The 15528-nt window shown below is 43.0% G+C and overlaps 1 protein-coding gene across 1 annotated transcript in view; it reads left to right on the top strand.

The window, feature by feature from the left end:
* pde6d (phosphodiesterase 6D, cGMP-specific, rod, delta) overlaps positions 1–9072 on the top strand; it is a 60696-nt gene extending 51624 nt beyond the window's left edge. Inside the window, exon 5 of the mRNA XM_078207915.1 lies at positions 6299–9072. Coding sequence (XP_078064041.1) covers positions 6299–6380 — 82 coding nt within the window. The 3' untranslated portion in view covers positions 6381–9072. The remainder of the gene's footprint in view (positions 1–6298) is intronic.
* Positions 9073–15528: the final 6456 nt, after the last annotated feature.

The raw sequence follows: 15528 nt of genomic DNA, 5'->3' as shown, positions 1-15528 counted from the left end.
TCTCACTAATTTATCCAAGAAACAATTTTTTAAAAAATTCCAATTCAATCAAATCAAGTCCAATCCAGAGTCTCAACAAGTTGAGACATTCCCGATCCAAGCTGACAAGACAGGGCTCTCACCTCCTGTCTTGGGCTTGATCTACATTATCCAAGCTGATTGGAGTAGGCATTGCACCTCCTCCAAGGCTTGATCTCATTTGCATCTTAGCCAAAAGGCCGAGATGCCGCTTTTAAAAATTGCTTCAAATGAAGCTAAAATGTAACCTAATTACTTCAACCAAGCACAGCATGTCGATACTACACTTGATCTTCGCCAAAAGGCCGAGAAGGACAATGACAATAATCCCTTCCTTTTTCATTTAACCAAGGAACCAGCTCATGCTCTTGGCACCATGCTATCTTTGGTTGCTACACTCACACTCATGCTGGTTGGGATCCTCAAACTGATCCACTCGCTCCTTGTTCCAAATGCTGACTGCCCTACCTGATGGGTGGTAAATGAGCATACTCGCCAGTCCTCTGCTATCAGCATTCAATCTGGTGCCTGTGTCCAATATTGCAAGGTTCCTGCTTGCTACGCCAACTTGTGGTAAAAGTTGAAATCATTCAAGTCACTAAGTTGTAGTAACAGAGACTTTGGGCCTGATTTTACCATTTTCATTCTAAGTGCTGAATCTGGGCGCATTTCAGATCCGACTTGGAAATCAGCTTTCAGGTGCCCCATACGCACTTAGCCTGAAAAAAAAATCACGAGTCTGAATCACGCTGTGGGCGGGGCTTAGCGCGCCCGAAACGATCGGAGCTCTGAACTGCGCATGTGCAGTTAGAAAAAATTTTGAAAAAGTGCGCCCGTGTCAGATCGCTCCCGAGCCGTAGAAAGCGGAGAAAGTGCCCGGGAGTGAAAAGCGGGAGCGATGGCCCCCACAGACATCACTGTCCCCCTTATCCACCCCCCCCACCCTGTTACCCAGACCGATCATGACCCCTGCCCCCTCCTCACCCACCGATCGCCCGCAGAGTGGCAGCAGGCCCCCTCTCCCCCCCCCCCCCCCCCCCGCCCCCCACCACCACCAGAGATCCACCTGGCCTTTCCCCCCCCCCAAGAGATGCATCTTACCAGCCTGCCTCCTCTCACCGCCCCCCCCCCCCCCCCCCGCCCCAAACCCAGAGAATGATCTGGCCTCAATCCCCCCCTCCTCTCCTCCCCCCCCCCCCCCCCCCCCCCCGGGAGAACGATCTGGCCTCACTCACACCCCCCCCCACTGAATGATGTGACCTCACTCTTCCTCCCCACCCACCCCCTCCCCAAGAATGATCTGGCCTCACTCCCCTCTTCCCCCACCCCCCAGAGGTACATCTGACCTGCGCCCTCCTTTCTCCAAGAATGATCTGGCCTCATTTCCTCTTCTCCCCCTTCCTGCCAGAGAACGATCTGGCCTCACTCCCCTCTCTCCCCCACCCCCGAGAATGATGTGGCCTCACTCTCTTAACCCCCCCCCCCCCCACCTCCAGCGGTACATCTGACCCCTCCGCCCTCCCCCCTTCCTCCTCCCTCCCCCCCTCCTCACCAGAAAATGATCTGACCTGCCTCCCCCCCGCCCCCAACCCCCCACCACCGATCTGAGTCAGAGAGCCGTTGGAAGCTCTGAACTCCCCTCTTCAGCAGCTGGAGCGCCCGAAACAGACTTTTATTCAGCATGTCCATTTCAACGTGATTCCGGATTGGCGAACGCGATGGTAAAGGGGGAAATGCTGATCAAGTTGGGCGGGCAGTTCATTAATTCAATTTAATTGCATGCAAATGCATTTAAACCGTGAATCAGATCGCGGCCATTCCCAGGTCTCGGTAAAGTGGCCATCTGCGCGGGCGTGGATCGTGTTAATGGCCTCACACCCGACTTTACCACGTTTTGGGCGCGACGCAATGGTAAAATCGGGCCCTTTTATTCACAAGCATGCTTAGGAGGGACAATCTGCTGTTACTGGGTGTCTCCCTCATACAAAGGCTGTGTACGATATCTTTTGTTTACCATATTTCACTAAATCAGCATAATTGCACAGGTTGCAGCTACTCTCTTTATCTGATTGGGGGCAGCTCAAGTTTGTGCTCCTTATCACACTTTTGTTTAACCATCCCGTGAAGGTCTTTTAAGTGTGTGATTGTTACTTTCCCATATCATCATGCTGAGAAAGGGCTCGAAGAACTATTCTTTTAAAGCTGTTAATACTCATAACTACATTTGCTTCCTTCAAAGCTATTAATGTTTAATGTTGAATTATTTAATTATCCCACAGCACAATCGATGGGGAATTGACAAAGTGTGCATAGCCCCTTTAGAAACAGCATTATGTGAATGCATTTCTTTCCTCAGTATCTTCTCTTAAAGAGATGTCTGAGAAGTGACCTGATAGAGGTATTTACGGTTATGAATATTTTCTGCAAGACTAGACACAAAGTGTTGCTACTTCAGAAGAAACTTCCTTTTAACCAGGAAGTGGTGAAAAGTTGAATTCCTACCACAGGAATCAGTCTCAGAAATTGGTATAAATTGATTTAAGATTAGGCAAGATAAGCATTGAGGGAGAAGCAATAGAGGGTTGAGCTGATGATGAGCTCAATGAGCAAGGGTGGGAGGAGGTTCGAGTGGAGCACAAATTCCAACATGGGTTTGTTGGATGAAAAGCTTTTTCTATGTTATATATTCGGTGAAATTCTACGTGTTCTGGTGATGTCATTTGGACAATGTGCTGCTCTGTGGAACCTACCAGAAAAAGTGATGGCAAAGAATGTGGCCGTAGGAGGCTCAGTTAATTTTTTTAAAGATTCATTGTAAACTAGACAGAGCAGAGGACCACCTTGGTTCTCCCCATCCCCAGGCTGTCTCCTGATAGTGGACAAGCTAGCTCTCCCGCAACCCCATACCCTCTCTCCCCAAACTTACCAGTGGCCATAATGTGGGTCCATGATGGCAGCCTGACCCATCTCCAATTTTGACTCCCATTTACCGGCAGTTAAGCCGTTTTGTCAGCTTCAAGTGGAAGCCCGAGTCATGGCATATTAAAATCTCGCATCATCTTCAGTTTTCACACTTGCCAGTGCCAGCTTTGAAGTGAAGGGAAGAATTGCACTTCAGGTAAAATCAAAAGTAATCAATGTTAAATGGATTAACTCTGCTCGAGTTGCATCCAAGATGCATAAATCCAGAATGACAGCAGTTTCTATTTGCTGTCAGTGCCAAACTGGGTAAAACTTTGGTCTTGACATTGGCACAAACATAATTGTGAGAACTTCTCTCAGTGGAGAACATTTGAACTCAGCATTTTCAGAATAAAACTCCGAAGAACTTTCCTCTCATTGGGTGGACTGACTTTTGTGTCTATAGGGTTTAAATCCTGACATAAGCTCGTTCAAGGTCAGATTTCTGAGATGCATCCTTCTAGTGACTGATTCCAGTTGGATAAAACTGAGCTCAGTAATGAAATTAGTTTTTCCAAATTGACTTGCTCTTACTTTAATGGAACTTCCAATTTTTTAAAGTTTGTGAGCTTTACTTGAACATAGAACATAGAACATTACAGCGCAGTACAGGCCCTTCGGCCCTCGATGTTGCGCCGACCAGTGGAACCAATCTAAAGCCCCTCTAATCTACACTATTCCAATATCATCCATATGTTTATCCATGAGGATTGGCAAAGTTTTTTTTCTGTGTCCCTTTCGTTACCAAAGAAAAATGGATTCATCACCACAAATGTTATCGCAAAGACATGGATGGAAGTCCCGGAATTCTGTGCACCGAAAATAATTTTGATTAACCAACCATGGTAAACCAATGGCCTTAGTCATGGATATAAATATCAAGATTCTGCTCTAAAAATAATTTATGTAATTTATATTTTTGTTTAAAGTTTAGATATGTGAAACCTTGTTTCATCTGAGTAAAAGTATGTTAAATCTACAATGTGCATTGTCTGTATATGCCTTTGGTGGACTCTAGCACTCCATGTTTATAAATACTTTGGTTTACATCCTACAATCATGAATGATGAGTCATTAGAATCAGGCTTTTGTGGCCTAGAATCCTCAGGCAAACAAATCAGTAGGTTGGATACTTTGGGTTGCATATTTTTTCAAGACCATGGTGCAATCTGCCAAGAGCCATGGATGTAGTCACCATCGATTGATAATTACTTCATGTCTACCAGCTTCACATTGTACTTTAAGATTGTACCAGTGCTGGTCCCCGGTTTTAAATCCCACCAGCTGAGAACATTCTCCAAAGTGACCCAAATTAAGCTGCAGGTGTGTTGTCACCACAGCATATTTAAAGCAACTCAATGCTTAAGCCGGCTCTAATTCTGCCTTCAGACTACCAACTTTTGTATTTGCTCTGCAGTGTTATTCCTGTCATATTTCTTTTTCCGTTCCCTCTCCCAGTAAAACAGGTCTATCAAAATCTGAACCTTTACCGTGCTACCAGACTGCGTATAAGTGCTGAAACTCTGTCTAACAGCATAGTTTTGAATAACCTACCTAATGTCTGCAGAACATCCCTCCTGAAAATAAGATCATTATTTCGGGCAGGATAGCCTGAATAATTTTACAACATATAGAAGTACCTGTCCCAAAGTCAGTGTGTTATATCTGGGTTCAGCCGATGAGCAGTGGTTGGCCATATAACGTGCTACTACTACAGATACATTGAATACATTGTCTGGGATAGGTAGACTTTTGGTTACTTGGTCCTAAATAGACATTTACATTATCAGTTACAGGCACAATGCAGGCTTATTCCTGTAACTTCTGTCCTATTTTATATATGGTCTCTTCAGAATAGGATCAACTAATCATATGAATATTGTAATGGTCATTACATTTGTGAATGCGGAAAGAAGAGGACAAAGATAACTAGATTAACAGTGGAATTACATAGTTGCTGCTACACAATTTGACTGAAGATAGTCTTGTCAGAAATATGATCACCATTCCACCCAAAAAAGGCTGACAAGAGCATTTCAAGCAAACAAAGTTTTTCAAAGCAAACAAATATCAATTCAAGATTAATTAACTGAAGATTAAGTGAAAACACATAAATAACCTTGTATCTTATTCGGCTCTTTAAAGGTTGAAGCCCACCTTATGCTAATTAGCCTGCTGGATATGTCTAGAACTTGGAGTACCAAGATTCCATGACATTTTTTTAAGCCTTCCAAAGCAATCAGCCCAGCTTTGGAGCTGATCATTAATCAATTTCTATGTTCTCAATTTAAGCAAGTATTGTCCTTTGATCTCAAGCTTTTAACCTGAACATTGTTGACACAGGTATCTATTAGGAGGATTGAGTAATTTCAGTAGCTTGCGAAGAGTTCTGCTATCTAACCATCAATTTGGTCTCCTTTAAAATTCCTTCTTTAGGGCTATCAGAATTTTATTTTTCATTTGTTCGTGGTATGTGGGTGTCACTGGTTAGACTAACATTTTTTGCCCTAATTTCCCTTGAGAGCAGCTAAGAGTTAACCATATTGTTGTAGGTCTGGATTCGCATAGAGGTGAGACCAAGTAAGGACAGCTTTCCTCAAGGACATCACTGAACCAGATTGATTGTTATAAAAAAAACAATGATGGTTTCATGGTTACAATTATTGAGACTAGCTTTCAATTTTAGTTTATTTTCATAGAACTTAAATTTCACCAGCAGCCATGGTGGGATTTGAGCCTGAGTCCCCAGAGCATTAGCCTGGCCCTCTGAGTTACTCATCCAGTGACATTACCACAATGCTATCATCCCCATTACTTTCCTGTTTGTTTAGTCTCTTGCACAATAGTAAATTTTGCAATGTCAGGCATGTTCGTTAGTTTTATATCAGGAATGGCATTTTTGTCAGTTGATAAGGTAAAAACCTGCAGACAAGCTTCAAGACAATTCTGCTAGATCTTTAACTACAAGTTTAGTGGAAGATTGAATCAACATCCTCTCACTCTAGAGTACTGTTTGTTTATGCTATTCCATTATACAACCTAATATTTTGAATAAAAGTTTCAAGATGTTTGGGAAATAACACATTGAGAGATCAACAATACATTGAATTATGTTCATTTAATAAATGACACAGACAATAGATTAAGTGTGGGAAAGGAAGAAAGGAAAAGTATAAATTGTGTATATAAGAAAAGCCTTTTACTTCAGCTCTTAGGATTAAAGCAAAGAGCTAAATCTATTATTTAGAGATTTTGACAAATGTAGCTTCTAAATATTGTAATTCTAATTGTTTTAAGTTTGCTTTTTTTTAACCAACAGTGGTAATGTAGTCATAGAAACCAAATTCTATGATGATGACCTTCTTGTAAGTACTTCCAAAGTCAGACTTTTCTATGTCTGAGGTGAATTGTCTACTGTTTAGTACGAAATGTCTTGCTGATGGCAGATGGATGAGACACTTTTCAGCGTCACGTGACCAATGGACCAGCTGTACCTGGATGGCAACTGGCAAATTAAGTTCTTCAGAATTGATTTAGAAGATTTGAAATGAGCAAGACTCTCAGTAAAAAAGAACAAGACTTTTGTAAAAGAAATATGGGCAGTGACACTTAATACTGTACTTTCTTGAGACCAATGTTGTACATTATTTTAAATGCTATTTGTTTTGCTTTAAATCTGTATACACTGCTTTTCTTCCTTCCTTAATTTGTACTGTACATTGTTGCACTTCAGGTTACTTTAAAATTTTGTCCATGTTAATTATTTTAGTTCCTTTTTATTAACTGCTGTAATTTGTGACATTCCTCAGTTGTAACAAAGTGTAAAATATTCCTTATATGTTATATATGATTATTATGCATAATTAAGTAAATGATAGGGCTGAGCAACTTTGCCGTCTCAGTGAAATAAAAGCTGTTGCTTCTGTATTTTAAAGTCAAATGTAGTTAATTTGTACTGTACATAATGGTGCAGTATCATTTTATAGCATGTTTTGTTTACAATTTAAGGTTCAGTATTAAATGGGTTAGCTTAAAATAACTGTTAAGTGGAGAATCTCAATCCTTTTTTATTAACTAAAGGATTATTAACAGCTCAAGTTTTGCTGTACCATCAGAGATGCAATATAAAATATGTACAATATGTTAGTGAAGAGTGTCAAAGGTCACTCATCCAGTGACAAATTGATTGCTGCCAGCCACTGCATCCCTTAAGTAAGCTACCCATTTATACAATTTTTCCGGCAATTTTGCATGCATGAGCAATACAGTTTTCAACTGGGCAGGCCAAACATAATAAAATATTTTTCTTTTGCAAAAGTGTTCTCTCACCAGGAAATCGACTGTTGGACTGTTATTGTATTTGTCCGCAAATTTTGCCTTAATCTATGTTCCTTGTTATCCTCACAGTCCTTCATTGTCAGCCTGGCTGTGGTTTTTCCTTCCTTTTAAAAAAAGTACCCAGCCTTTGCCCAGCAACACAGCTGATATTAACAATTCCTCCAAAGTTCTGGGGAAATTTTATTGTAATACCTTTTAATTTGACACCATTATTACAGCCCAGACTAATGCTTGATGTACTTTCTTAACTCCCCCCTCCCCCCATACACACATACAGACACACACACGCACACTTCAGAAAATGGTTGGATATTTTTAATAGGTGTGTTCTGTCTAAAACTATCCTGCTTATGGTTTTGAACACTGTACATTGAATGTGGGTGCTACTTTGCTGGGCTTGGGTTGTCTATGAACAAACTGTGTTGCACAGATTGCCCTTCCTACAGATAGTAAATTAAATATTTGCAAAAACTCTACAAACTTGCTATCTTGCTATCCACAACAGCTATCTGGCTAGAAAAAGTTCCTCACCACAACAACATTGTATTTTTAGCAAATGCACCAACTATCTGATTTCTGTACTTGCTCCTTGGGTAGTTGGGACACATAAAAGTTACCTGTTGCAACTGAATATTGGCATATTGCTGTGTTGCACTCATGTCCCCTGACAATGAACCATTGGTGTTCTCAGGATGGTGAACAATCCTATGAAGGTCCTGCTTTCTGTATACCTTCACACTAACATGTGAGCAAACAGTGAAGTAAAAAGGGAGACTAGTCAATGGGGTGGCTGTGCCCCGAACTGGAATGAGTGGGTAAGAAATAAATATTGGCTCATATTTTGCAGTCAGCAGTAAATGGATTGTGCTGGCGATTCAAAACGCTTGCCCAAAGATTTTGTGAGCTTTTGCACACTCTAAGTTGTGTTTATTAGAAATCCAAAACAATGTGATGTCCTCTACAGTGGATCTGAGACCTGTGTGAATTGGATAAGCAGTCATTTGTTTCCTTAACTAATCAGATTGAAGAATCCTTACAGAGGCATGTAGACTCTAAACAACAAAATATATGTTAGAACAGTTAATTCAATGCCAAATAAAGCACAGCAAACTAAATAGAGGGATTCAGAGAAAGAGGAGGTAAATAAATGTTTTAATAAATCTACATAATTTTAATTTTTAAAATCTTCGACAATAATTAAAATATAAAGGAATGAAACTCTGCACTTGTAAAAGTTAATTTTCAGTGCCAGAAAGGTTGGTTGGCAGTAATTAACTTGCCATTCTGTTAACAATTCAAACTTGAATAGACCAGCCCTACTTTTAGTAGGTATCTATTGGGTGCAATTTCACTCCGTTCCATTCCTTTCAATGGGAAGTCTCTTGGTGAGATATTATTATAGTAAAGCTTCTAGAGGAGCAGGGTATTTCGGACAGCTACTGATTTCAGTGTTTAACTGTGCATGTGTGGTTGGCAGTACTTGGTGTCCAATTTACCCTTTAATAATGGAGTGCTGATGGCATCACTATTGTTTTTATCACAAAATCCATATGTGTAACTGTTTAATTAAACAACAACCAGTAATTTGTGGGTTAATTGTAACTGTTCATTTTGGTTTGACTGATGCTCTAGGTATTAATCAAGTGTAATTACTGATAAAATTACTGGTGACTGGGAATGATTTTGATTGACTCTTTTGGTAAGTGGCATATTTTAAATTGACTGATGTTTTGAATGATTAAAGTAGATTGCATAAGCTTGAAGCTGTCAAGATGATATGACAACCGAGTGAATAGAGAAAGTTTGGCTTGAAGAATAGTCAGCACTAGGGTGTAGTTGACATGAAATTTACTTATATTTTTGAATCTATTTAATGTGGCAAGACAGTAGAAATCACTATTTTGTGCATGATGTGGCTCTATCTGGAAATCATCTATGTCCAGCACAATCTGATAGTGCATTGCTACTCTGCTTATTCTTGCCACTAAGGACCACATTTTGTCCATTTCTATTCTTTCAGGTCCTTCTCAGTTTCTGGAGTTTGCTCATGAGGATTTAAGAGGAGAAAGAGCAATGTATCAATCCCAACCAAGCACCAGCACAGAAATTAGCACTGTGGTGTAGATAGTGTAATAGAGGGACCTTTGCTCGGTGATTCACACAGTATGAGCAGAATTTAAAGAAGCCACTGGGAGCAGGAAACATGTGTGGCTTTTGCTACCAAATAAACCTGTTGGACTTTAACCTGGTGTTGTTAAACTTCTTACAGCAGGAAACATAGCAGGCAGGGTAACTTAATCGGGCAGGAGCCATAATTTCAGTTTCCCGATGCCGGATTGAGTTTAAGGGATTAAGCTGGTGACATTTCGGGTGGTGGGTTGGGACTCATGCAGTCTAGTGGCGAAAACTTCTGTACTTTACCATTCCATGAATTTTCATTACAATGTTTCCAAATTAGGTCCGACCTTTAAGATTGAGTCGGCGGCGAATGGGAAACTCATGCCACCTGACTTATAATTACTTAACGGTGGCATGCACCAGGTGAGATTGTTGATTTAGATTAGAAAGTGAGTTTGTTGAACTCTGCAGAAAAGGAAAGAGGAGCAGAAGACCTGTTCACGGACCTGGATTGGTGGTAGCGGTAAGGGTGAAGTGGGGGTTTTCTTACAGGTGGGGTCAACGCATGAAAGTGCACAACTGTGAAACTTGCAAGGGTAGAATTGCCAAATGAAAGAGTACAAAGGAACTGGCATGTTGGCAGTTGGGGGAAACAGTTTCAAAGAAACAGTTGACCTCTAGGACAGTTTAGTCCTGTCAGATGCTGGGTCTTGAATGTCTAAGCGAGGCGTCTAAGCGAGGCATCTATGCTGCAGAGGGAAGGTCCACATTCAAAGGGAAGAATTGAAGCTTGAGAGAGGACAAGTTAATAATGTCTGAGGACGAGTGAAGAGTGACAGAGGGCAAGTCAAGGATGACGGATGGAGGCTCCAGGATCAAGAGAAGCAGGGTGAGGGTGTTCGGGTCACGAGTAAGAGATGCAAGCTCAAGGGTTTTTGAGGTGTGATGGCGATGGAGGGAAAGCACAGGGTGATGTTGGGAGAGTCGAGTTCAATGGCAGAGGCTGGAGGGTGATGGTGAACATGAAAAGGATTATCCTGGGCATTTCTTATGTTATTGCCCCAAACACAGGTTTAGCTAGTAGAAGTCTAGGTTTAAATGGGAGGAGGAAACTGTGGGATGGGAGAACTCTTGGGTGTGGTACATAGGAGGCTCAGTAATTTCCATTGATCAGCTGCTGTATGGACAAAGGCCACGTACACTGAGGTGCTCATATCTTTGCCTGCACTCTTCCCACAGCTCACTTTGATTTCCAGTGGGTGTAATACACCCAGTTTTATTGCAAACTTGGGAGGTGGAGGAAGAGATTTGCAGGAGGAGGCCATAGCTAAACGAACAATAGAGGCCACATGGCCATCAATAGACAGCACCAGAGGGGGTGACTGGTGAGAAGGAAGGCTTAGTTGAGCATTGGTGCATCAGTACGTGTTCTGAAGTTGCATCAATTACCTCCAACTCTGAGAGGCATTGCCAAAATAGAGATAGCTGAGGCTATCCCAAGAAGCAGTCACTGACTTGTGTGCTCTCCTTGAACAAGGCCTGCAACCCCATAGATTTGGAGAGAACCTGATGCCAGTCGCCCTCAAGGAGGCTGCAGTCTATGCCTCCAGATATTTCCATGGATCCACAGGGAAGGAGAGTGGCATAGCCCAGGCTGGCACTTAAGGTCACCAATGTTCTGTTTCAAAGAACCAATCAGGTTTTTCAACAGATGCAGAGAGCCAGGCAAAAAGGGCAGTGGCCTTTGGGACCTTCACTCAGTTCCATGAGTGCAGGAGGTGATTGATTGCATGTATGTGGCCATTAGAGCTTCCTGGAAACAGCCAGCAGCATATGTCAATCACAAGGGCCTTTACTCCCTTGATCTGCAACTGGTCTGCGACAACACACAACTTCAGCAAGGCTTTTGGCAGAGTCCCACTTGGGAGACTGATAGTGAAGATAGGAGCTCGTGGGATCCAAGGAAATTTGGCGAATTGGCTGAGTGGCAAGAAGCCACTTGGGTCAAGCTGTGTTTTTCAGACTGGAAGATTGTTCCAGTGGGGTGCTGCAGGGATCAGTGTTGGGGCCCTTGCTGTATGTGATTTATGTAAATGATTTAGACGTGAATGTATAAGGTTGGGAGCGAGACTGCGGATAGTTGGGAACCTGTCTCGGGGGCAGGGAATTCAGATGGTGTTCGTAAAGCAGAAGTGGAAATGAATAGGGTTGGGAAGCATTTTCTGATCAGGGCCAGTGTGATCTCCTGGACTCGTTTCGATCGCCTCAAGGGGTCGGAGAGGAATTTCCCAGATTTTTTTTTTCCCCATATTGGCCCAGGGGTTTTCACTCTGGGTTTTCGCCTCTCCCTGGAGATCACATGGTCTGGAATGGGGGGGGTGGGGGTGAGTTAATAGGTTGTGATGAACAAAGCATCGTAGCTGTGAGGGACAGCTCGGTGGATAGGATATTAGGATGTAGATAGGCTGGAAAATTGGGCGGGGATCCTGGATTCAGGATTCAATCCTGGACCGGGGAGCGGCGCGGGCTTGGAGGGCCGAAGGGCCTGTTCCTGTGCTGTATTGTTCTTTGTTCTTTGTTCTTTGTTTGATCAGTAAGTTCATGGATGATACAAACATTGGTCGGGTAGTAAATAGTGAGGAGGATAGCCTCGATTACAGGGGGATATAGATGGGGTGACAGATGGGCTGCTCAGTGGCAAATGGAAATCAATCGGGATTAGTGAAGTCATGCACTTGGGCAGGACAAACGAGGTAAGGGAATACTTGATGAACAGCAGGACCTTGGAAAGCAGCGAGGATCAGAGGGACCTTGGTGTGCATGTACACCGCTCCCTTAAGGTAGCAGAACAGGTGGATAAAGTGGTTACAAAGGTGTATAGTATACTTGCCTAAAGTTTATTTCAAGGAAGTTGTGCTGGAACTGTATGAAATATTGGTTTGACCACAGCTCTTGAGTATTGTGTGTAGTCCTGAAACTCACATTATAGGAGAGGTGTGATAGCATTGGAGAGGGTGCAGAGGAGATTTTACAGGATGTTGCTTGGGCTGGAGAGATTGAGTTATGAAGAGAGATTGGATAGACTGGGGGGGGGGGGGGGGTTGTTTTCCTTGGAGCAGAGCAGACTGAGGGAGGAATTGATTGAGATGTATAAAATTATGAAGTACATAGAGTAGACCGGAAGAAACTTTTCCTGTTGGTGGAGTGACCAACGACCAGGGGGCATAGATTTCAAGTAAGGGCTAGGAGGTTTAACGGGGATGTGAGGAAAAGCTTTTTTCACGCAAAGGGTGGTGGGAGTCTGGAACTTACTGTCTGAAAAGGTGGTAGAAGCAGAGACCCTCATAACAGTTAAGTATTAAGCTGTGCACTTGCAATGCCAAGGCATACATGGACCATATAACATACATGGACCAAGTGATGGAAAGTGGGATTAGAATATTCGGGTGCAGACACAATGAGCCATTTTCTGTGCTGTATACCTCTTTTAAAAAAATAATTATGCAAGCCTGTGCTTGGTTCCCAGAGAGATACCTAACTGATCAGCGTCCTAATGCCTGCAAACCATTACCTGCTCAGGATGGTTGCCTATCTCTTGTCAGTCTCCCCTTGGAGCAGGATTTAAACCCATGTCTTCTACCACCTAGAAGGGCAAGAAGAGTGGACGTTTGTCACAATCATGAGTCAACTGTTTCCAAGGACACTGCTGCACGCTTGGACATAAGTCACTGAAGCTGTTTTGGCGAAGACTTTAGATCCTGGCCCATTGTGGTATTGCATCACTTCCTCTATCATCTCTGTCAAGGCTGCCTGGATCAGGCAGAACTTGGGTCTTTTCTTGCCATCAGTGACTGGATGGTCTGGAGGTGAACCTGCAGGGTATATCATTAAAGGAGTGCAGGGGGTTTTGTTTCTTAGCCTCAGACATTTCATGGGGGGAAGTGGGGGGCTGAATGGCAGAGGTAGGATGATAGGGATTGCAGAAGATGAATGGATGGCAGGAAGGAGCATTGAATGTCTTTAAATAAAAAATGTAATGGGGAAATGCTGGGGATAGAAGTGTGACAGCACCAAAGAGGGATGAGAACTTGGCTTTAAAACAATATACTTTCAACTCTGCAATCTTTAGCTTCCATTTGACCTGGGCGCTGTCAGCAGAGCCTGCATGCTTATCTGGGGGGCTCTTCTACCGTCCACGTGGAGCTGCTATTAGTCACCTATCAGCAGGTTTGAGTACTTCCTATCCTCCTTGCCATGTGACAAATGGCCCCCACTTGCTCTTTAAGTTTACCTTTTAATTCCATGTGTTCCCGCTCCCAAATGCAATGTGGCTTCCATTTCCATGGTTGGAACCCACACCTCATTTTCCCCTGCAAGTGAGCAAGGGCGGGCACTACTGGAAGGGGCAATTTGATTAAGTGCTTGCTGGAGGGAAAGCTTGACTCCTTGTTTGCTAAGTTGGTTACAGATCTTGATATGAAGAGTTTACCTTTTAAAGAAAGTTGAATTTTGCAAATAGACAGTTGCATGAAGTATTGGAATTACTGCCTGGAAGCTGCCGCCATATTTAGAAAATGGCTTCATCCGGTGTGTGTGCATTATGTTCATAGAATCATACAATGCTTTCGGCCCATTGAGTCTGCACCTACACATGAGAAACACCTGACCTCTCACCTAATCCCATTTACCAGCACTTGGCCCATTGCCTTGAATGTTATAACATGCCAAGTGCTCATCCAGGTACTTTTTAAAGGATGTGAGGCAGCTCATCTCTACCACCCTCCCAGATAGCGCGTTCCAGACCGTCACCACCATCTAGGTAAAAATGTTTTTCCTCACATCCCCCTAAACCTCCTGCCCTTCACCTTGAACTTGTATCCCCTTGTGACTGACCCTTCAACTATGCAGAACAGCTGCTCCTTATCCACTCTGTCCATGCCCCTCATAATCTTGCACACCTCGATCAGGTCACCCTTCAGTCTTCTCTGCTTCAATGAAAACAACCCAAGCCTATCTAACCTGTCTTCATAAATTAAATGTTCCATTCCAGGCAGCATCCTGGTGAATCTCCTCTGCACCCTTCCAGTGCAATCACATCCTTCCTATTATGTGGCGACCAGAACTGCACACAGTACTCTAGCTGTGGCCTCACCAATGTTCTATACAACTACAACATGACTTCCCTTTTGTAACCTATGCCTCAATTGAAAAAGGCAAGTGTCCCATATGCCTTTTTCACCACCCTACTAACATGCCCTTCCGCCTTCAGAGATCTATGGAGAAACACGCCAAGGTCCCTTTGTTCCAAAGAGCTTCCTAGTGTCATGCCGTTCATTGAATACTTCCTTGTCAATTGACTCCTTCCAAAGTTTATCACGTCACACTTTCAAGGGTTAAATCCAATCTGCCACCATCCCGTCTATATCTTGTAGCCCAAGATACAACCTCACTGTTAACCACCTGGCCAATCTTTGTGTCATCCACAAACTTACTAATCCTACCCCCCACATGGTCATCTACGTTATTTATATAAATGAGGAATACAAGGGGGCTCAGCACAGATCCCTGTGGTATGCCACTGGACACTGGCTTCCAGTCACTGACAGTCACTAAAGCAGCCTCCTGTCATCACTTTTGGTCTCCTACAACTGAGCCAATTGTGAATCCACTTTATCAAATTACCCTGTATCCCAGGAGCATTTGCCTTCTTTATAAATCTCCCATGTGAGACCTTGTCAAAGGCTTTGCTGAAATCTACATAAACTACATCGACTGCACGATGCTCATCTACACACCTGGTCACTTCCTCATAAAATTCAATCGAATTTGTTAGGCATGATCTCCCTCTAACAAAGCCATACTGACTATCTCTAATCAAGCCTTGCCTCTCCAAATGGAGATACGTGCTCTCCTTCAGAAGTTTCTCAAATAGTTTCCCTCCCACTGACATGAGACTCACTGGTCTGTAATTCCCTGGCTTATTTCTACAACCCTTCTTAAATAATAGAACCACACTAGCTGTTCGCTAGTCCACTGGCACTTCCATTGTGGTAGCCATGATGTGGAGATGCCGGCGTTGGACTGGGGTAAGCA

Source organism: Mustelus asterias, chromosome 3 (genome assembly GCF_964213995.1).
Source record: "Mustelus asterias chromosome 3, sMusAst1.hap1.1, whole genome shotgun sequence".
In the NCBI taxonomy this organism is placed as follows: domain Eukaryota; kingdom Metazoa; phylum Chordata; class Chondrichthyes; order Carcharhiniformes; family Triakidae; genus Mustelus; species Mustelus asterias.
Note: the sequence above shows the minus strand (reverse complement) of the source record. Positions and strands in the feature narration are given on the sequence as shown.